At 50.1% G+C, this 20,959-nt stretch overlaps 1 protein-coding gene across 5 annotated transcripts in view; it reads left to right on the top strand.

The window, feature by feature from the left end:
• ST3GAL2 (ST3 beta-galactoside alpha-2,3-sialyltransferase 2) overlaps positions 1-20,959 on the top strand; it is a 45,878-nt gene that overhangs the window by 19,472 nt on the left and 5,447 nt on the right. For 3 of the 5 annotated variants that reach the window (XM_068528855.1, XM_068528857.1, XM_068528859.1), the window contains 3 exons: positions 12,565-13,957; positions 16,591-16,784; positions 20,654-20,833. In XM_068528855.1, the coding sequence (XP_068384956.1) occupies positions 13,619-13,957; positions 16,591-16,784; positions 20,654-20,833 (713 nt within the window). In that variant the 5' untranslated portion in view covers positions 12,565-13,618. Of the gene's footprint in view, positions 1-4,697; positions 5,061-11,597; positions 11,620-12,564; positions 13,958-16,590; positions 16,785-20,653; positions 20,834-20,959 lie in introns of those variants that run through there. The other 2 variants (XM_068528856.1, XM_068528858.1) reach the window with 2 other exon arrangements.

Genomic DNA, 20,959 nt, shown 5'->3' with positions numbered 1-20,959 from the left:
TCCAAATTAACTCATAACCCCTGGAGGGTAGGACACAGTGAGAGATGAGGCTTAGGAGGGTGGCCTGGTTTGGGGATCTCTGGATGCTATGTGAAAGAGCCTGACCTTGGCCCCATGATTGAGAGAGCTGCATCTCCATCTCATGTGCTTTTGAACGCAGGAAGGTGATGAGTTTGTTAAGTCTGAAATGCCACATGGCTAAAGAGGCAGTTGAGAATACAATCTAGAATCTAGGGTAGAAGGGCCGGCTCTTGATTTGGAGGGGGATGGGGCACCATAGAGAGGCAAAGGAGAAAAAGGGCTGAGGGCCGAACCTTCAGAATCCATTAGCAGCTGAAAGAAGCAAGCAAGGAAGGGTCTGAGTCAAGAAAGCTGATTGTGATGGCTTGGAAGTCAAAGTGGTGGTCAGCAGGAACAAGCAGGAGATAATCAGAGAGGAAGAGGCTGGAGGTGGGATAGCCTTCCTCTGATGGTTCAAGAACCTTGGCCTGGAAAGAAAAAGTGGCTAGCTGCCTGGTGATAGCCTGGACTCGAATATGGCTCCTGAGTTCACTGCTGTTCTGATGTAATTGAAACTAAAGGCTGGGCCTGCTGCAGGTGGGCTGGGGACTTGAAGAGAGTCAGATGGACCTTTCATCAGGAGTGTCCATGTGGCCAGTATGCATGTTTCCCCGGCCAGGTGAAACACTGGGAAATGCTCAAGTGGTGTGGAAGAGGGGCTGAAGGCAGGGCTGGCCTTCCTCAGTGAAGGCCTGGTCAGACCACATCTGAAAGATGCTGTTTGCATGTCTGCCCGCCCCTGTCCCCATCCCATGGTGGACTGGAATGAAGATGGGGTGGGGATGGGAGAGCAGTTTTAATTGGAACTTTTGATCAGCTTACCCCAGGCTGTCTCAGCCGGCTTCCCTCAGTGTATTGGCTGGAGTTCTGTGAATCTCGTTAGAGCTGGTTTGATATACCTTCTCAGGAGACTGGTATTGGCAGGGGTTCCCAGTTCCTTGGTATAAATAGTTTAATCCAACTCATCCAGTGAAGATGGCACTGTAAATTTATACTCTAAACACATAGCAGTAATACATAAAGAGAAAAAATGCTGAAAACATAGTCATGTACTCCCCCTCCCTCCCCACACAAAATGATAAACATCCCTGTGATGAGAAATGGAGCAAGAACGCACACAGGAGAGCAGGGCAGAAGCTGCAGGCCTGCTGGTCTCTGAGACTGGATGCAGGCAGAAGTGGCTAGAAATCTGGGGTAACAGAGCTATGAAGTGCTCAACACAAAGCATGGAATTAGAGCTGGTACACTGCTGGAACCCAGGGGCTGGGAAAACAGTTGCTGTCACCCATTCCCTGGGGCTGTGGCTTACCATGAAGATGCTTACCTAGGGGGACAGACCATCAGAGCCTGGACCTAAGCTGAGCTGGTACTATAAGATATGATTCTAGACCAGGAGACCCAAAGGACCTGGGGAGGCAAAGGTGAAAACCCCCAGATTGGGGAGGGATGAGCTTATATATTCAGAAACATGTGAGGAAAACTAATATGAAAAAAGAAAAAGTTACCCCAGAAGAAATGAAAATAACAGAGTAATCAGAAAATGTCTTTAATAGAAATAGGTTAAGGATCCTCAAAGAGATTAGGGAAACAGGATATTCATTAAAGAAAAGAAAAGGAAGTTGTGAAAGAAACGAGAATATGTGATTATGAAAATTTTAAATTAAAAATTCTAGCAGCGAAAAATAGTGTAATTAGAATTTGAAACAATGGATAGCTGTAGCCTGGACACATAGAACTCATGAATTGGAAGCTAATGCTGAGGAATTAATCTAGAATGCAGCACAGACATGGAGGACATGTTACAGGCTTTAGCACAAGTCTAGTAGGAATTCCAGATATGAGTCAAGGAAATGGCAAAAAAATATTTGAAGTGATAATGGCTGAGAATTCCAGAATTGAAGAAACAGCACGAATACCAAACAAAATAAATACCTAGATATAGTGAAACTGCAGATAAGAATAAAGGGAAAATATGGGAATTCCCTGGTGGTCCAGTGGTTAGGACTCTGTGCTTCCACTGCAGGGGGCACGGGTTTGATCCCTGGTCAGGGAACTAAGATCCCACAAGCCGCATGGCACAGCCAAAATAAAATAAAATAAAATAATTAAAGGGAAAATATTTAAAACGACCAGAGAAATAAAAGAATTCAAAGAAACAACGAGACCGACAGACAACATTTCATCAACATTAGATGCCAGAGATGATAGAGGACTATCTTAGGGAAACTAGAATTCTATATCCAGTTATCATTCAAGAATGAGGTGAAATAAAGATATTTTTGGACATGCTAAGACAGTTTTATCTATAGATCCTGGCTAAAAGAACTACTAAAGGTATACTTCAGTAAGAAGAAAACTCGGGGGAAGGAGGGGGTTGCTAGCACCAGCATTGAGCGCAGAAATTGAAATAGTACGTTGGTACATTTAACTATAGACAGTGTATCTGGATGCTTAAGTCACTCACAGTGACTTAAACTCTAGAAAATATTTAATTAGCTTATAATGAGAAGTGTGGAGGTAGGGAGTTCCAGGGTTGGGGCAGTGGTCTAATATTGACATGAAGAACCCTGGATCATTCCATTGTTCTGCTGTGCCATCTTAAGGGTATAAGATCTTTCTACTCATGGTTGTGAGATGGCTGCTGCTGCTCTAGGTAACATATCATCACCCTATAGCTTCCCAAGCAGGAAGGCAGGGAGATGCTAAGAGAAAGGAAGCTTTCTTTCTTTTTTTTAAATATATCATTTTTAAGGACCATGATCTTTTTTTTTTTAAATTAATTTATTTTTGTTTTTTGTTTTTAATTTTTTAAATTAATTAATTAATTAATTTATTTATTTATTTATGGCTGTGTTGGGTCTTCGTTTCTGTGCGAGGGCTTTCTCTAGTTGCGGCAAGTGGGGGCCACTCTTCATCACGGTGCGCGGGCCTCTCACTATCGCGGCCTCTCCCATTGCAGAGCACAGGCTCCAGACGCGCAGGCTTAGTAGTTGTGGCTCACGGGCCCAGTCGCTCCACGGCATGTGGGATCTTCCCACATCAGGGCTCGAACCCGTGTCCCCTGCATTGGCAGGCAGATTCTCAACCACTGCGCCACCAGGGAAGCCCCGAAAGGGAGCTTTCTAATGTGCCTCTTTTTTGGGAAGGAGAATCTGTCCAAGAAGGCCCCAGCAGACATCTCCTTATGTCTCATTGGCCCGAGCTGGTTCATTCTTACACCAATTCCTGGTAAAAGGGAACAGGCTTACTGTGGTTGGCTTTGACCAGGCTTGCCTCATCTCCTGGGACTGGGTTCTTTGCTGCCTGAGCAAAATCAGGATTCTGTTGGCAGGAAAGAAGGGGGAGTGGCTGCTGGTAGGCAACCAACAGTGTCTGCCACAGATAGCAAAACACACAAACAGAAATCCAGTGTCTAGTTTGTTTTTTAATTTTACAAAAGGAAAACTAAAATTGTTGACCACATTATCAAGGAAGAATAAGGTAAAGTAAGGAAGGGAATTTCATTGTTAAATCACATCAAGTTTCTGCCTTGTTAAACAGAATAGTACTGCTGAAAACTGTAGACCTCATTAGGACAATGTATATATGCTAACAATTTAAGATAACCACTAAAAGAAGAGGAATATAATTACCAAGCCAGGAGGAAAAAAAGTGGTGGGAGTAGGGATAGTGTGTCAGTCCAACAAGTCAGGAAAAGAAAAAAGAACTAAAGGAAAACTAGTGAAGCGAAAACAAAGATAGTAACATGAGTCCAAATACACAAGGGTAAAGGGTTATACTCATGTGTTAAAAAGAAAAAAGCTACCAGACTGGATAAAATGCGAATAAGAAGTGGTCTGGAGCCTGGAGAGACTGGTCAGTGGACACAGGGGCTTAACAGGAACCGCCCTGGCCTTCATCATACAGGTGGTTCTGTTCTTTAAATAACTTTCTATTTATTCCTCACCCCATCTTCCTGCCTCTCCTCAACAGTTTCTGTCTGGCTTTGCCTTGCTACTGAGATGGTATTGTTTTTCTAGATCTCTCCCTGCCTACTGTAGATATGTATAACAAATTCCTGGACTCCTACCCCACGCCCAACACCAACAAATCACACTGGGACTCCTTTAAGGGGCAGGTGTGGTGCAGAGCCGGGACCCCACATCCCAGCTGTCCCCCTGCCCCACCCTCTCCCCGTGCCTTAGAGCCCAGCATTCCTCCCCTTAGAGCCTGTTTCTTAGGGTGCAACATCGATCTGCTTGCGATGAAGACTGATGGTTTATTTCGCTGGGACTTATTTGAAAGTTAGCCAGAGTGATGATCATAGGCCGGAAGAAATGTTAGCTCTTGCTTTCTGGTTTCCTGGCTGCCAACTCAGGACAGCATCAGAAGTACTGGAGCTGAGATCTCAGACTCGACATCAAGACAAAGTGAGGTGTCCTGCCGGAAGACAGGGGCTCCTGAGGCAGACACTGCCAGAGGGGTTGTAACTGGGGAGTGAGGAGGCCTGAGTCACTAGGATAACTGAGGGGTGTGTGCCAGAGGGTGGTGCCAGCATGTTGCAATGTGATGACTTCAGTCAGCCAAGCATGCAGAGGTGAAGCAACCAGTTCTCAGACACATCAAGGATGTGCGTCTCTGGGCTTCAGTTGAGTGTGAGGGAGGGGCTGTCAGGTCTCTTCTTCCAGATGATGACTGACACCCCAGGGCATCTTCTGCTGGGGTCGGCTGTTGCCACACCCAGCAAGCAGGGAGTTTGCTTGGTTGCTAGGTTGGCAAGGTTCTGGGACACAGGGAACTCTTTGATGGTTGTACCCCAGTTAGTGGGAAAAGCCTCTCTGGAAGGCAATGGGAGCTTTTGGAAGGAGCACTGGCCTTGGAGCCATCAGACCTGGAATGATATTAAAGCTCTGTCACTTATCGCCTGGCTGACCTGGTTCAGCTCGTCTTGGGACTTTTGTGAATACCGAATGAGAGGCTATGCCTGCACATGCTCAGAAACTGATAAAACGCCATGCAACGTGAGTACTAATCTGTGGTTTGATGCCTTTACATTGAGTCTCTGGGACACGTCCTTAGGCTGTGTGTCAGTGGGTGGAAAGAGGGTGCTTTATCAGCGTCTTGGGTTGGGATTTTTTTCTTTCTCTCCACCCCCTCCAGATTCAAGCAGTCTCCCTCCCCCCATCCTCTGGCTCCTTATTTTGACATTTCTTTTCTCTGCCTGCCAAGAAGATTGTGTTCAGCTGCGCTGGTCTGAGGCTGTGCTATATCCTGTGCTTCATTAGGTTAATTTGATGGGTTGTCTCCTGGGAACTGACCAGAGACTGGTTCTAAAAACACACAAGCCTCCAAAACCCAGTTCCGTCCGTTCTCCTTTGGGGCAAGCTTTGCTGCTCAATCCCATGTGCCTGCTTTTCCTTTCTTCCACCTGCAAGCTGGCCAGGGCCTCCTTTGGTTTCCCTTGTTTCCTTGTATTAGCGTAGTTGTTCAAGCATGCATCCCCTGATTGGTAGAAGGCTCTAGGGAAGACCATCCGTTCTTCAAGGCTGCCCCTGACCTTCTGGATTCTGGTCTCCAGTTCCTCTGTTCAGCCTCAGCATTTTGAGCTCGGCCAGCCATTCAGGGGGTATTTATCGTTAAGTGGTCTCACCAAATTTGCTAGATTTGTGACCACAAACCTCTCAGAAGACCCTAGTATTGCCTTGCCTCCCATTAAATTTCCCTCATTACTCTCCTTCTCTCTTAGAGGACTGTTTCACATCTGATCTCTGTAAATCTCCAACCCCAGCAATAAAGATGCATCCCTCCCTGTGCCTGTGCCCGTGCCCATGCTCTGCTTCACCTCCTGCTAGGCAGGTCAACCCTCTCCATGCGGGCACTGGCTCCCCCCACCCTCTGCCCCGTTCTTGCTGCTCAAGAACTCTGCTGCTGCTTCTTTTTTATTTAACTATTTATTTATTTTGGCTGCGTTGGGTCTTTGTTGCTGTGCACGGGCTTTCTCTAGTTGCGACGAGCGGGGGCTACTCTTTCTTGCGATGTGCAGGCTTCTCGTTGCGGTGGCTTCTTGTTGCAGAGCACGGGCTCTAGGCTCGTGGGCTTCGGTAGTTGCGGCACATGGGCTCAGTAGTTGTGGCTCGTGGGCTCTAGAGCTCAGGCTCAGCAGTTGTGGCACACGGGCTTAGCTGCTCCACAGCATGTGGGATCCTCTTGGACCAGGGCTCGAACCCGTGTCCCCTGCATTGGCAGGCGGATTCTTAACCACTGCGCCACCAGGGAAGTCCCAAGGACTCTGCTTCTTAATTATCCTCTTTTTCCTGCAGCTTTAACTTCTCCCTCTACTGAACCATCCCCACCAGTTTACAAACATTCTGTAATATCTCCCGTTCTATTTTATCTCATTCCCTTTATTTAGTAACACTTTTATTAAGATATAACTCACATACCATACAGTTCAGCCATTTCAAGTGTACAAGTGAGTTGGTTGTAGTCTAGTCGCATGGTTATGCAATTAGACCACAAACAATTTTAGAACATTTCATCATCCCAGAAGGAAACGCCATACCCATTCTCAGTCGCTCCCCATCTCCTCCAACCCCCAGCCCTAGGCAGTCACTAATCTACTCTATGGATTTGCCTATTCTGGATATTTCATATAAATGGAATCACATCATATGTAGTCTTTTGTGTCAGGCTTCTTTCACTTAGCACCATGTTTTCAAGGTTCATCCATGAGGCATGTACCAGTGCTTCCTTTTTATGGCTGAGTAAGATTCCATTGTATGGATATTTGACATTTTGTTTATTCATCAGTTGATGGAACTTTGAGTTCTTTCCACTTTGGAGCTGATACGAATAATGCTCCTATAATCATTTGTGTATGTGTTTTTGTATGGATATATATTTTCATTTCTCTTGGGTATAGACCCAGGATTAGATTTGCTGAGTCATACGGTAACTCTTTGTTTAACCTTTTAACTGCCAGACTGTTTTCCAAAGTAGCTGCACCATTTCACATTCTCACCAGCAATGTATGAGAATTACAATTTTTCCATATCTTCACTAATACTTGTTATTATCTGTCTTTTTGATTATAGCCATCCTAGTGAGTGGGATGTGGTATCTGATTGTGGTTTTGATATGTATTTCCCTGATGACTAATGATGCTGAGCACCTTTTCACCTGCCTGTTGGCCACTTCTCATCCAGTCAGGTGTTCACCCCCTCCAAACCTCTGGATCAGCCATTGTGAAGGTTACTGCTGACAGCCTTCTCTTATCTATGCCAGGCCTTCTGTCAATAATTTCTTCTGGTCCTGTAGTTTTAAAAATGAACTGTGCTCTGATGACTCTCAGATGTATCCCTCCAGCTGTGACCTCATCCCTGAGCTTCAGACATCTGTGTCCTGCTGCCTATTGCCATTTCCACCTGGACATTTAAAGGGCATCTCAAATTTAACCTGTTGTAAACAGAACTCTTTTTTTTTTTTTTTTTTCTTACCCAAACCCATTTCTTTCCTGACTTTTCTGTATGAAAGAATGGCACCCCCCCCCCACCAGATTGCTTGGGCCACAAGGTCCTGTGTCCCTGGTTCAGTCTTCCTCTCCCACCCACCACCCTCCATCTCACCCATCAGTTAAACCCTTCAGAATACATGCAGCTGCTTCTCATCACCTCCACTGCCTGGGATATTGAAGTAGCTTCTCTCTGGTCCCCTGCTAGTGTTACACAGCAGCCAAAGTAGTCCCTTAGCAAAAAATGTTTTAACCTAAAAAAAAAAAAATTAGATTTTATAATGAAATGCATCACACATTCAGAATAGTATATATCATATAAATTCCTTAAAGATTAAAAATTTTAAATACTCTGTTTCTACTGTCTGGATTAAGGAGTAATACATTCCCCAGTACTTCTGAAGCTCCTATAGACCCTTCTTCTTGTCTCATCTACCTTCTTCCCGTCCAGGGGAATTTCCTGGATTTTACAGTGTTTCCCTGATTTTATCTGTTGTTTTATCGTCTATGTGTATAGAGGCCTTAAAACAATTTCTTGCTTATTAGCTTTACATACTTTTGAACTTTTCATGAACTCATACTGTAAGTATTCATCCCTGACTTATTCTTTTTGCTCAACATAATAGTTTTTTGGTCATATTCATTCCTGTTTATGTCTGAAACTGGAGTTCATTCATTTTTACTGTATTCCATGAATGGACCACAATTTATCCATCCTATTCTGATGGACATTTGAGTTGTTTGCAGTTTTCAGCTATTACCCAGTGCTGCCTTGAGCATTCTCGTATGTCTCTTGGTACACATGTTCACGTGTATCTGGTTGTAGAAATACTAGAGTTTACTACATACCCACCAGGATGCCTAAAATTAAAAAGATAGCAGATATCCAGGACATGGAACAAATGGCACTCTCCTGTGTTACTGGTGGAAACATAAAATGCTACAGCCACTTTGGACAACTATTTCATAATTTCTGGTAACGTTAAACATACTGATGTATGTACCCTATGACCCTGTAATTCCACTCCCAGGTATTTACCCCAGAGAAATGAGAGTATGTGTCCACAAGATGACTTGTACAGAAAGGTCAGGGCAGTGTTACTCATAACGATCAAAAACTGAAAACAACTCAACTGTCCAAACATGGAAAAGATTAAACTACTGATACACACAACATGGACGAATCTCCAAAACATCGTGCTGAGCAAAAGAAGCCAGCCAGGCAGGAGTGTTTATATGAAGTTCAAGAACAAGTAAACCTAGTCTATGGTGACCAGACTCAGCAAAGTAGTATAGCAGTGAACAATGACCAGGAAGGAGCACAAGGGAACTTCCGGGGTTGGGGGTTGGCGGTGGAAATGCTCTGTATTTTATACTGGGTGCTTACACACATGCACACATGGGTAAACATGCATCAAGCTCTACATTGAAAGACGTCTGCATCCTATTATATGTGAATTAAACCTCAATGAGAAAAATCGATTGTCCCAAGTAGGGGCACGATTTTGGGGGAAAATGAAACAGTCTATTCAACCAGTTGTCAGGGTTCAACTTAAGCTTTAAATCTGCTTAATAGGGCAAGCAGGCTGAGCTCACCAGCTTTATAATTCATTGATTCCAAATATTCAACCTTTGGGTGAGAAACCATTCATTCCCACCCAAACTGGAGGAGGACTACATTTTCTGAGGATGTCTTCTCACATGAGGCATCACAAAATAAATTAGCTCAGGACAAATGGGGGAACTTTCTAATCTCTCATTGTGTCCCCAGTGTTCCATCTTTTTCTGTGAGAAAGATGTTTTTTAATTTTTCTTTAAAAAGAAATACTACTGGGATATACTTATGTCCGTGTTTTTTAAGTAATGCCAAATTAGCCTCCCAAGCATTGTACCAATTTATTTTCCCACCAATGGTGAGTGAGCGTGCTTGATACTCTGCATCCTCTCTAAACTCTTAGTACTGTTAGTTTTAAAAAATTTGCTCCAAGGGTCCATTTTAAAATATAAATCAGGTCATGACACATCCCTCCCCAAAACCCCCCCATCAGATTAATAATAAATCCTAATCTCTTCAAAAGCCTCTGTGGCCAGGCCCCTCGTGCCTACCTCTCCGACACCCTCCCCAGTTTTGCTGGCCTTCTTGCCATGCTTTGTTTTTTTTAAAATTAATTTATTTTTTGGCTGCGTTGGGTCTTCGTTGCTGCACGTGGGCTTTCTCTAGTTGCAGCGAGCAGGAGCTACTCTTCGTTGCGGTGCGCAGGCTTCTCACTGCAGTGGCTTCTCTTGTTGCGGAGCACGGGCTCTAAGTGCTCAGGCTTCAGTAGTTGTGGCTCGCGGGCTCTAGAGCACAGGCTCAGTAGTTGCGGCGCACGGGCTTAGTTGCTCCGCGGCATGTGGGATCTTCCCGGACCAGGGCTTGAACCCGTGTCCCCTGCATTGGCAGGCAGATTCTTAACCACTGCGCTACCAGGGAAGCCCTTCTTGCCATGTTTTTCACAGGTCAGGCTGTTTCCTCCTTGTGTACTCTGTTCCCTCTCACAGCACCCTGTAACTTCCCTGTCATAGCACTTTGTAATCCCCTGTGCCTTGCCTTTGTATTTGCCGCTAGACCAGAAGCTCCATTAGGACAGGATGCATGTGTACTGTCCCACACTAGCCCCCCAAGCCCTGCGCCAGCCCATTAAGTATCTGTCGAATGAATAAATAAGCCAGCACCAGCCAGGTGGCCCTGGAAGACTGGCCTGCTTCCCTCTGTGGGCATCAGAGGTGGGAGCTGATGCCCAAGTGTGTGCCCTTCCCCCGACTTTTTTACATTGGGGTTTGCATGGGCTTAAAGTGAAAGATCAAAGCAGCTGTGAAAGGGAGAAATGAGAATTAGGCATTGGCAACTGGAGGGCACGGGGAGTACCCCAGAGCAAATGACATGCATAAAAGCTCTTAACCAGGTGACTTCTGGGATTCGGGGTGCATGTCTGGGACCTCTGACCGTTCTTGCTCCGTTCTGCCCTGTGCCCTCAGTTGCCCTCAGCACACGTTCCCAGAAACAGCCCAGCCTTGGGATTCCCAGAGCAAGGGCTTTTGCCGGTGACCCTTGTTTGGGAAGACCCTCTCTGCTCTTCCCAAACACAGTGACGAAACTGGGTCTTTTCCTCCCCCTGACTAGGCAGCCGGTTACGTCAGATGCCCCCTTTGTTGAGTTAAGACTACAAGGAGTTACAGTCTTCCCCAACGTGAGAGATGTTTCCTGAAGGAAACTTCTGCCCAAGTCCGCCTTCGGGGGCCACAGTGGGCCACGCACCAGAAACCAGGTCTCCCCAGCCAGGCCCCTCGCTCCATCCCTTGCTCAGCCTGGAAAGTCACCACCTCCTGGGCCGCATGCCTCATGGCTGGCTCTCCTCAGGTCACAAGATGCTGGGAGCAAGACCCTGCAAAACGGAGTTCTTTTCCTTAGATGTTGGGCATGGATATGAGCAAAGGGAGGCCTAGAAGAGACAGTGACCTGGCTTATATTTACAGACAGCGCCTCCAAAGGCTGTGCATGGAGTCCGGCATGCCAAAGGGTGCAGTAGAACATTTGGAAGGAGCACACTGGACCAGTGCCACTGGGTCTGTGGGTTAGAGCTGGGAGCCCCGGTGAGGCCTGTGGGCGAAGCTTCACTCTTGACCCTGGGAAGCCGGCTTCTGTGTCTCTTTGTCTCTTACCCTGGAGCCTCTGGGTAGTTGAAGGAACCCATGGGCTTCTTTCTACGCCCTGGCCAGTTGCAGGCTTTGGAACTGGATAGACCTGGACTCAAATCTCAGCTACACTCAGGAGGTTGTGACTAGGCAAGTTCCTTCACGTCTGTGAGCATTGTTTCTCCACCCAGAATAATGTTTCCTTATTGGAATGTGTTAGTTCTGTTCCCTGATGGCTTTGTGGTTTGGCTTGGCCCCAGAAATTTGAGCTGCCATGAATGGAGGGGGCAGCAGAGGTTCTTGAACATAGAGCCTGAGGTGCCTTCTGTGCAGCTGGTGGCACAGCCAGAGGACCTGGAGGAGCTGGCTGGAGCTGGCGCTTTCCGAGAGCAGCTGTGAGGCCCAGGGGCCGGGTCAGAACCAGGGCTGGCTGGACTTGGAGAGGAGCTGGTGGGGACAGGCAGGCCTCTAGGATTAAGTGCTCCCCATGGCATGGAGCCAGGGCCCGGGGGCTCCACTCTCAGCCTTGTCCCTGACTCTTACGCTGGCTCCCTAGCACGTGGCATGGATTCAGGCTCCTTTCCTTAGGGTGGATCCCCAAAGCACCCTGCTGCCTCTTCTCCCTGCTCTTGCCCAGGGCAGCACAGGGCCTCAGGCTGTCAGTAGCCCCTGGCATTTATTTGGTAACCTGCAGAGGAAGGCAACTGTCCAGAGGGCTGAGTGGTGGTGGTGCTGAGGGTCCTGACACAGTCAGGTTCTCTCCCTGACACCAGAGCTGGAAGGATTGTTAATGAATCACCCAGCTAACCCAGGAATGCCTCATCTGTAGCCCACACTGCAGAGGGGAGAGGGCAAATCCCAGGGCTCAGGTCAACCGCCCCCACTCACTTTGTGGGGGCTTCTCTACCTCTTCTCAGGGGTAGAGAAGGCCCGGGCAGGGGGTCATATCTGCAGTCCCCTACAATCTTTTCTCTGGGCCATTTTCTCTTAAGTTTCCTGAAATTAACCTCATATAGCTGGAATAGGAACTTCCTAAACCTGGCTTTTCCGGTGACTTGCCCTGTGGCTCTAAGGAAATCACTTTCCGTCCTTGTTTACCTTCTGGCTAATGAGTGAGGGTGGCGGGCTAATCTGGTCTTTAGAGGCCCGAGTTAAGGAGAGCAGAGTGATGCTATCTGCAGTTAGAGGGAAGAGCCCTTTCTCTTGTCCACCCTTCAGTTAAGCGGGCATCTCCTCTACTGCCAGCTCTGTCCCCTCTGGGACTTGGGGGCAGGGCTGGGGGAGAGCACGTGTGCATGTGCGATCTGTCTGCACATTATTTTTCCTTTCTGCAATTTCAGAGTCATGCTGCGGCAGCCTGGCGCCTGACGAGTGAGGGGAACCTGCCAGGGGATTACTGCTAGCTCAAGGCAGGACAGAGGCCTCAGGGGAGCGGAGATGGGCAGAGCAGCCTCCAAGCCTGGGCCAGCAGCACCAAGACGGAGGCCTGGGCCCTGGCCTGGAGCTTGGCACACACTCGCTCGGCTGACCCTGATGGCATTCGAAGCAACACCCTGCTGAGAAGCGGCTGTTCCCAGGCCCCAGGGGACCTCAGAGCAGCAGCCGGAGTTTGACCACCCCTACACAACTGCAGTTGGGGCTGCGACCGTCGGGGGAAGGGGCTGGCGCCTCGGATGGGAAGTAGAAGGGCAGAACCTAACGCCAGGAGGATCTTGGTCTCTGAAGAGTTTTCTGGAACCCACAGAGCTTCCTGGGTTTCTTCTCTCTAGATTGGGGCTTGGTTCCCTTTCCTCCCCTGGCAGAGGGGTTGGGCCCTGAGGGCCAACTGAGAGAGGGAAGACTCTTACATGAGATTCAGGCTGCTTGAAGCCCACGTGCTCTCTGCTGTGATTGGGGTTCAAGGGCTTCCCTGCTGCAGGGGACGAGGGGCCGCCTCAGCATCTGCTCATGAGCCACAAGGACCCCGAATGCTCCAGACTGGATCGTTTCAAGCCGCCAAAGAGGGGGACCCCCAGAGCTGGCAGCCAGCAACCCCAAGGGACTAGAGGGCTGGGATGGACTGACCTCCCCCTTGCCAGGGCTCCGGGAGAAGCAGAGCCTCTGTGGCCCAGCTAGTGACGGAGAGACCCAATGAAGCCATAAGCAGGGCCAGGCGGCTCAGGGACAGGGGAGCCACTGCTGCCGACGTGCTTTCTCCTGACGCTGAGGGAGGGCGTGGTGTGGGACTCCTGCCCCTGTCCCCTCCTTGGCACGTGCCCATATGCCCTTTGCGCGTGGTGCCAGAACAAGCAGGCTACACTGTGGCTGGCCCATCAGCGGGCTGGGAAAGGAGTGGCCACGGTGACACCCGCCTGACTGCCGGGCTGAGGCCCCGGATCCCCGGGGCGCCGAACCATGAAGTGCTCCCTGCGGGTGTGGTTCCTCTCCGTGGCCTTCCTGCTGGTGTTCATCATGTCACTGCTGTTCACCTACTCCCACCACAGCATGGCCACCCTGCCCTACCTGGACTCGGGCGCCCTGGACGGGACCCACCGGGTGAAGCTGGTGCCCGGCTACACTGGCCTTCAGCGCCTCAGCAAGGAGGGGCCCGCCGGCAAGAGCTGTGCCTGTCGCCGCTGCATGGGCGACGCTGGCGCCTCTGAGTGGTTTGATAGCCACTACAACAGCAACATTTCCCCGGTCTGGACCCGAGAGAACATGGACCTGCCCCCAGAGGTCCAGAGGTGGTGGATGGTGAGAAAGCCGTGGCCTTTCCTGCCTCCTCTCCGGGGGTCTGTCCCCCCGTTTGGGAGTCACCCTTAGAGCCCCCTCTTGGATTGGGGCTGTCTGTCTTCTGGCCCCCAGAGCCTTGACAAAGTGTGAGGTTCACTGGACCGGAGCCAGCTACTAGGATCACAGATTGTGAAGGGGAGAGCGAGCTTTGGCCTGGAAGGAAAGAGAACTAATATCTTCTAGTGCCTGTAGAGGCCAAACAGAGACCAGAAATGCCTTGCTGGGCCAGGGAGGTGAAATAGACAGGAGAAACAGGTTCCCCAGGGAGAAGATGGTGAGAAGTGAGCATGGCAACAGGAAGAAGGCCTGCCCATTATAAAGGAGGCAGCGGCTCAGCTCCAGTGATTGTTGCTATGCAGGCAGTATCCTAATTTGTACATGTTTGCTCAAAATAATTTGAGACACCGTGCCACTCACTTGGTTCCTTCCAATTGCTGGAAAAGCCTTTCTTCTGGGTTGGGATAGGAAAGCATCAGCAACTCCTCTGGGGGCTAAGGGAGGTGAAGGGGAGGGGATGGGGGGACAGGTGTGCCCAAGCCTCCCCGCTCTTCCGGATCCTGTCACCTTGCTGCTGCTTTAGCTCCCTTCACCTTGTCCCTGTCATCTCTGGAGCGTCACTCCCTAGGCTTTGCCAGGGCCATCTGGTTGCCACACGTGTCAGAGGTGGAGCAGTGTCAGTACTTGACCCAGGGGGGCCTGCAGGCTGCAGGCGTTTCCTGCTGGGGGACCTGGGGGGCAGCTCGTGGTCCCTGGCTTCCCCAGCTGGCAAATGGGGAGGGTGATGACTCTCTCTTTTTCTCACAGTTAGGACAACTGTGAGGATGCGCTCTTGCAGCCAGGCTTATCAGAGCATCTCAGAGATCCTGCTTCCCAGCCCGGACTGTCGGAGTCCCTAAGGATGGGGCGTCTACAGAGCAGGAGTCACCAGGAGCCACACACGCCCTTCCCATGACAGCCTGGAGCCCTTGCAGGGTCCTGCCTGTTGCTCATAGTCACACCCTTCATTTTACGGGGAAGATCAAGGTTCAGAGAGTGCCCTGGGCTTGCCCTGGTCATAGGTCTCAGTGGTGGCCACGAAGGGCCAGCACAGGCCTCTGGGCAGGGATGGACCGAGAGGCAGGCCAGGCCCCCTGCTCACGGGTGGAGCTCAGGGCTGTTGAAGCCCCAGAAGCCACCTCTCTGCTGCTCCCCACAGTCACCCTCTTTTGCTATGAACTTAGAAATTCTTGTCTCAGGGCTAAGTTGCTTCTCCACACTGAGTTCATGTTCTTGTGCTCAGGGGCCCTTCCTGTGCTCAGAAAAGAGGCAGAGAAGCAGGCCCACCCATCCCCTCCGTGCATTCTGTCCCCTGAGCAGCTCCTGCTTAGCCGCAAACCCACAGCGTTACCGCTCGGACCACAGAGCATTTTAAAGCCCTTACAGATGGTGGCCCAGGGGCTGAACCCAGCTCACTCAATGTTTTTAAACTATTTGCATGAGTTACCATCATTTAGGAATCAGGGTATTTCACATGACATCTGTTTTTTCAGCTTCTCTTGAAAAACCAGAAAATCTGGTCCTTCTGGGCTGACAATCCCACAAGGCAACAATTGGTTCAAGTCACCCCCCTTTTTTTTTTTTTAATTAATTTATTTATTTTGGGCTGCTTTGGGTCTTCATTGCTGTGCGCAGGCCTTTCCCTAGTTGTGCGAGCGGGGGCCACTCTTCTTTGCGGTGCGTGGGCTTCAGTGGTTGTGGCACATGGGCTCAGGATTTCTGTCGCACGGGCCCAGCCGCTCCGCAGCATGTGGGATCCTCCCAGACCAGGGCTCGAACCTGCGACCCCTGCCCTGGCAGGCGGACTCCCAACCACCGCGCCACCAGGGAAGCCCCAGTCACCTCTTTTTGATGGGAGCTCCTGTTGGCTGTAGGCCCCACCTGCCTCTTCACTCCTGCATGTTACCTGCCTGGCATTATAGGCGTTTAAGTGCTGCCCTGGCCTCATTTCATGGTCTCTTGCATCACTGGTGGTGGGAGGTGCAGGGGACCGGTTTCATTCCAGCTGTTCTGACTTTGAAAGGATATCTGTGCCTCTTTGCCTTTTCCCCAGGGCTCAGGGCTCTGGATATCCTGTGGATCTTGCCTGGAGTTTCAGGCTGAGTCCCAGGGGCGCCCCCTGCAGGCTACTTGGGAATAAGCCCCTGAAGCTCCCCGGGGCTTTCCACGTTAACTGCACCTCAAAATGACCATGAGACTCAGAGCTGCCCCGAGAGGACAGCAGAGCAAGGGGCCTCTGTGCTTCGCGGCACAGGCCTGCAGACCCCTGGAGAAGGTGTTGAATAGCGCCTTGACCCCCAAGCCCAACCAGTACCGCAGGGCTACTCCCGGAAGCAGGGCCCTCCCTGGTCTGGTCTCGGTAGGGTAGGGAGACTGCGCTGTTGTTGAACAAGGGGAGGGTCCTTACTGCTCAGGGAGGACTTCCGCCCCCTGACAGCCTGGGTAGGAGGCCTGCGCCGCTTGGACACTGGAGGGTGAGGGCAGGGAGGGGGAGCAGGTGGGAGTCCCCTCCCGATCACACCCCTCCTTCTTTCTTCTCCCCTCCCCCCCCCCCCCAGATGTTGCAGCCCCAGTTCAAGTCACACAACACCAACGAGGTGCTGGAGAAGCTGTTCCAGATAGTACCAGGCGAGAACCCCTACCGTTTCCGGGACCCTCGCCGGTGCCGGCGCTGTGCTGTGGTGGGGAACTCGGGCAACCTGCGGGGCTCTGGCTACGGGCCGGATGTGGACGGGCACAACTTCATCATGAGGTTAGTCCCAGGGAGCTCAAGGCTGGACCCAGGACCGGCCTCCAGGAGGGGGCCCTGGCCTCCTTGGCCTTGTCCGGCCGCGTAGGAGCGGCCAGCTGCCGGGGGTGCTGTGACAGAGGCTCAAGTCTCTCGCTTGTGTTTGTCAGGGTGGATGAGGAGGCAGAACTGTCATTCTGAACTTTGCTTGAGGCCCGCGCTCAGCTTCCAACTCTGAATGCCTCTGCAAAGAGCTGAAACTAGACTCCTGGCTGATGTCATGTGAAAACTCCCCCCAGAGGCCCTTTCACCTGCCTGGTCCCCTTTAGCAGTTGGGCCAGGAGTGTGGGCCCCAAACTAGTGTCTTGCTTAATAGCCACAGATGATGCCTCTGGCAGACTCGCAGAGGAGTGGCGTCCTGGGCAGAAAAAGGAGCTGTCGGTGCCTGCTTTGGGCTCCCATCCCTTACCTTTACCTCATAGCATTTCGATTGTGCAGGGGCTCATTCATTCTACAGACGTCTGTGCCCAGACTTGAGGAAAAGAGAAGGGCTGGGGGGGCACTCATTCCAGACGAAGACAGGAGCAGGGAACCTGAGTGTGAGCAGGGACTAGAGGTGGATTTGTGACCCGGACATGGGCTGCTCATTCTGCTCCTGAACTGCCGTGTTTTCTGACTTATCTCCCTAGACTTGGGGCAGGAAATGCCACAGTGGGGATCCTTCCATCCCACTCCTTGGTGGAGGAAGAGCCCTAAGAGTAAAGATACTGAAAATGCCCAGTTTTCACTAAGCATCTCTTAGGATGAGCACTGCAGAAAGACCAGGTTTCCCAGGAGGCAGAGCGAAGGGCTTTGTCTTAGAAACTGTTGCTGTCTCCATAGCAACACCAAGGCAGCAATATGTCTCTGAGGCTTTCAACATTCCTTGCAGAACCTTTCTCATGTTGAGAATGGTTGGCGGGGGGTGGGGCAGGGGGGAGGGGGGATGCTAGGCCAAATCCAGGCATCCACAGCCACCAGCTGAGAAACACCATCCCCATTAAGGCTTCCTCTCCAACTGCTCTGTTCCTGCTCTGTTCCTCACAGACCCCAGGGCTGTCATGGCAAAGGCAGATCCAGACTGTGGCTTTGGTGACAATAGGACCAATGCTGTGTGTGGAGCTGTAGCAGTCCCAGCAAACTGTTATTAATGAATGGGAAAAATACTTCTCAATCCCCTCTAGGAGACAGTATCTCTGAACCCTAAATACCAAGACATCAGAGGGGTACCCAGACGGGAGGCAGACTGGCAGTTCTAAAGAAATGGATTTGGGAGAAGAGAGGCAGGATCTTAATCCCCGTTCGGGGGCCAGAGCACAGTTGGAGCTGCAGGAAAGATTCTAGGCTTCTGCTTGAAGCAGACTGGAACTGAAGTGGCTAAGAACAAGGACTCACTCTCTAGTTCCAAATCAGGCCACTCCTGGTTTCCCAGCCCAAAGTACCCTCCAGTCCCTCAAGGGAAGGGAACCAGAGAGGCATGAGGTACAGCACAGCGACCAGTGGCGGGGGAGGGGGCAGGGGCAGGCATCCTGGACACACTGTCACCACATCATGCCATCAATGGGAGACGGGCAGGAGGGAGGCAGTAGGGGAACCCCTGTGACGCAGGGCCCAGCTAGGGGGTGCTGGCCACTTTATGGACAGGGAACGTTCGAACGGGTGTAAAAAGCTGGGAGAGCACGTGGAGGAGACTTTGCTCCCTCTCTCCCAGATCCCTGTGTCCCCAGTGGAGGCCCAGGTTACAGTCACCCTCCTAGGTGTATGATTCTGAATTGTGATCCACACAAGATAGGAATGTTCTCACAATACGTCAAAACAGAAAAGGCGAACAGGTTTGTGTTTAAAGCTGGATCACTTGTTTTTAAGATGCTCACCAAAAAAAGGGAGTTTTGATCCTGTGTTTTGCACCACTTGAGTTAGAAGCCTTCTTGGTGTGTCACAGCCTGGGGGATGGGCAGGGGGGAGATTGCTCTGGGGTTCCAGGTTCTTCTAAGACAGCAGAGGAGAGACAGCCCCACACTGCACATCTGCCCGGGACAGCTGAGGGTGGGCTCTGTCAGAACGCGGGCATCCCTCTTGGCCTTGGAGTGGAAAAGGGAGACAGGAACTTAAAGTGCAGGGACAGGGTGGCTGGGACGGGCAGAATTGAGCCATCCGCCCAGGGGCCGAGGGGGTGCTTCAGCTTCTTGTCTTGCTTCCATGTCTTCTATGAAAGAGGACAGGACAGCCAGGTGAGCTGTAAGCTGTGAAAGGCTGTCTTGTCTTTTTAAAATATATATATATATATAAAAGTAATATGTGCTTGTTTTTGGGGAAAAAAACCCCAGAAATGTACGCACTAAAAAGTGAATTATCCAGGACTTCCCTGGTGGCGCAGTGGTTAAGAATCTGCCTGCCCATGCAGGGGACACGGGTTTGAGCCCTGGTCCGGGAAGATCCCTCATGCCACGGAGCAACTAAGCCCATGCGCCACAACTACTGAGCCTGTGCTCTAGAGCCCACGAGCCACAACTACTGAGCCCACGTGCCACAACTACTGAAGCCCGCGCACCTAGAGCCCGTGCTCCAAAACGAGAAGCCACTGCAGTGAGAAGCCAGCGCACTGCAGCAAAGAGTAGCCCCCGCTCACCGCAATTAGAGAAAGCCTGCACGCATCAACAAAGACCCAACGCAGCTAAAAATAAAACATATATATATATATATATATATATATATTTAAAGTTTTAAATTATTTATTTATTTATTTATTTTTGGCTGTGTTGGGTCTTCATTTCTGTGCGAGGGCTTCCTCTAGCTGTGGCAAGCGGGAGCCACTCTTCATCACGGTGCGCGGGCCTCTCACTATCGCAGCCCCTCTTGTTGCAGAGCGCAGAGCACAGGCTCCAGACATGCAGGCTCAGTAGTTGTGGCTCACGGGCCTAGTTGCTCCGCGGCATGTGGGATCTTCCCAGACCAGGGCCCGAACCCGTGTCCCCTGCATTGACAGGCAGACTCTCAACCACTGTGCCACCAAGGAAGCCCTAAAACATATATTTTTTTAAAAAGTAGGGAATTCCCTGGCAGTCCGGTGGTTAGGACTCCATGCTCTCAGTGCTGAGGGCCTGGGTTCAATCCCTGGTTGGGGAACTAAGATCCCACAAGCTGCACAGCGCAGTCAAAAAAAAAAAAAAAAAAAAAAAGTGAATTATCCCATTCCCTAAGAGTAACCATTGTTAAAATTTTAATACTCTTCCAGATTTTTTTTCTATTCATACACAAAAGTTAGTTTTCATTCTTCCTCCCTTCCCTCCTTCCTTCATTCCTTCCTTTCTTCCTTCCTTTCTCTCTCTCTCTCTCTCTCTCTCCCTCTCCTTCTATCCTTTCTTTTTTTTGTTTTCTTTCACAAAAAATGGAATCACACTATCTAATTTTCAGTTTTCCTTTTCTGTGTTATAATTTCCTCTGACTGCACAGGTATTCAAAAGATATGTGTTAAAGGGAAAGAAGTGAGATTCCTCACGCCACTTGGTTTTTTTCACTCAGTAGCTCTTGGACGTATTTCTTACCAGCACATGTAAATCTACTTTGTTCATTCTGATGACTACATGCTATTCTGTTACATGAATGTACCAAAATGAATTAGCCAGTTCTCTATTGTTTGATTGGTTTTCCTTTTCACTATTGTAAATAATACTGCAGTGAATATCCTTTGCACACTTATGCAACCATTTTTATAGGATAAATTTTAAGAATGGAATTGCTGGGTAAGTGCACACCTATTTACGTGTTTGATGGCCAGCAACAAACTGTCCTCTAAAACTCTTGTACCAGTTTCCACAGTGGTGTCTTCTCACGCCACCCTCTTGTCCCTGCAGGATGAATCAGGCGCCAACCGTGGGCTTTGAGCAGGATGTCGGCAGCCGAACCACCCACCATTTCATGTACCCCGAGAGTGCCAAGAACCTGCCCGCCAATGTCAGCTTCGTGCTGGTGCCCTTCAAAGCCCTGGACCTACTGTGGATCGCCAGCGCCCTGTCCACGGGGCAGATCCGATTGTGAGTTCCTCTGCTGGCTGGAAGTGGGATATGGGTGACAGGCCCACCTTGGGAGGAATTGTCCAGGGAATGGATCTTAGAATTCCTTTAATTGAATATTTTGGCCAAGAGGGGCAGGTGAGGAGA

This window comes from Eschrichtius robustus, chromosome 19 (genome assembly GCF_028021215.1).
Source record: "Eschrichtius robustus isolate mEscRob2 chromosome 19, mEscRob2.pri, whole genome shotgun sequence".
NCBI lineage: Eukaryota > Metazoa > Chordata > Mammalia > Artiodactyla > Eschrichtiidae > Eschrichtius > Eschrichtius robustus.
This window is presented reverse-complemented; position numbering and strand designations above follow the sequence as displayed.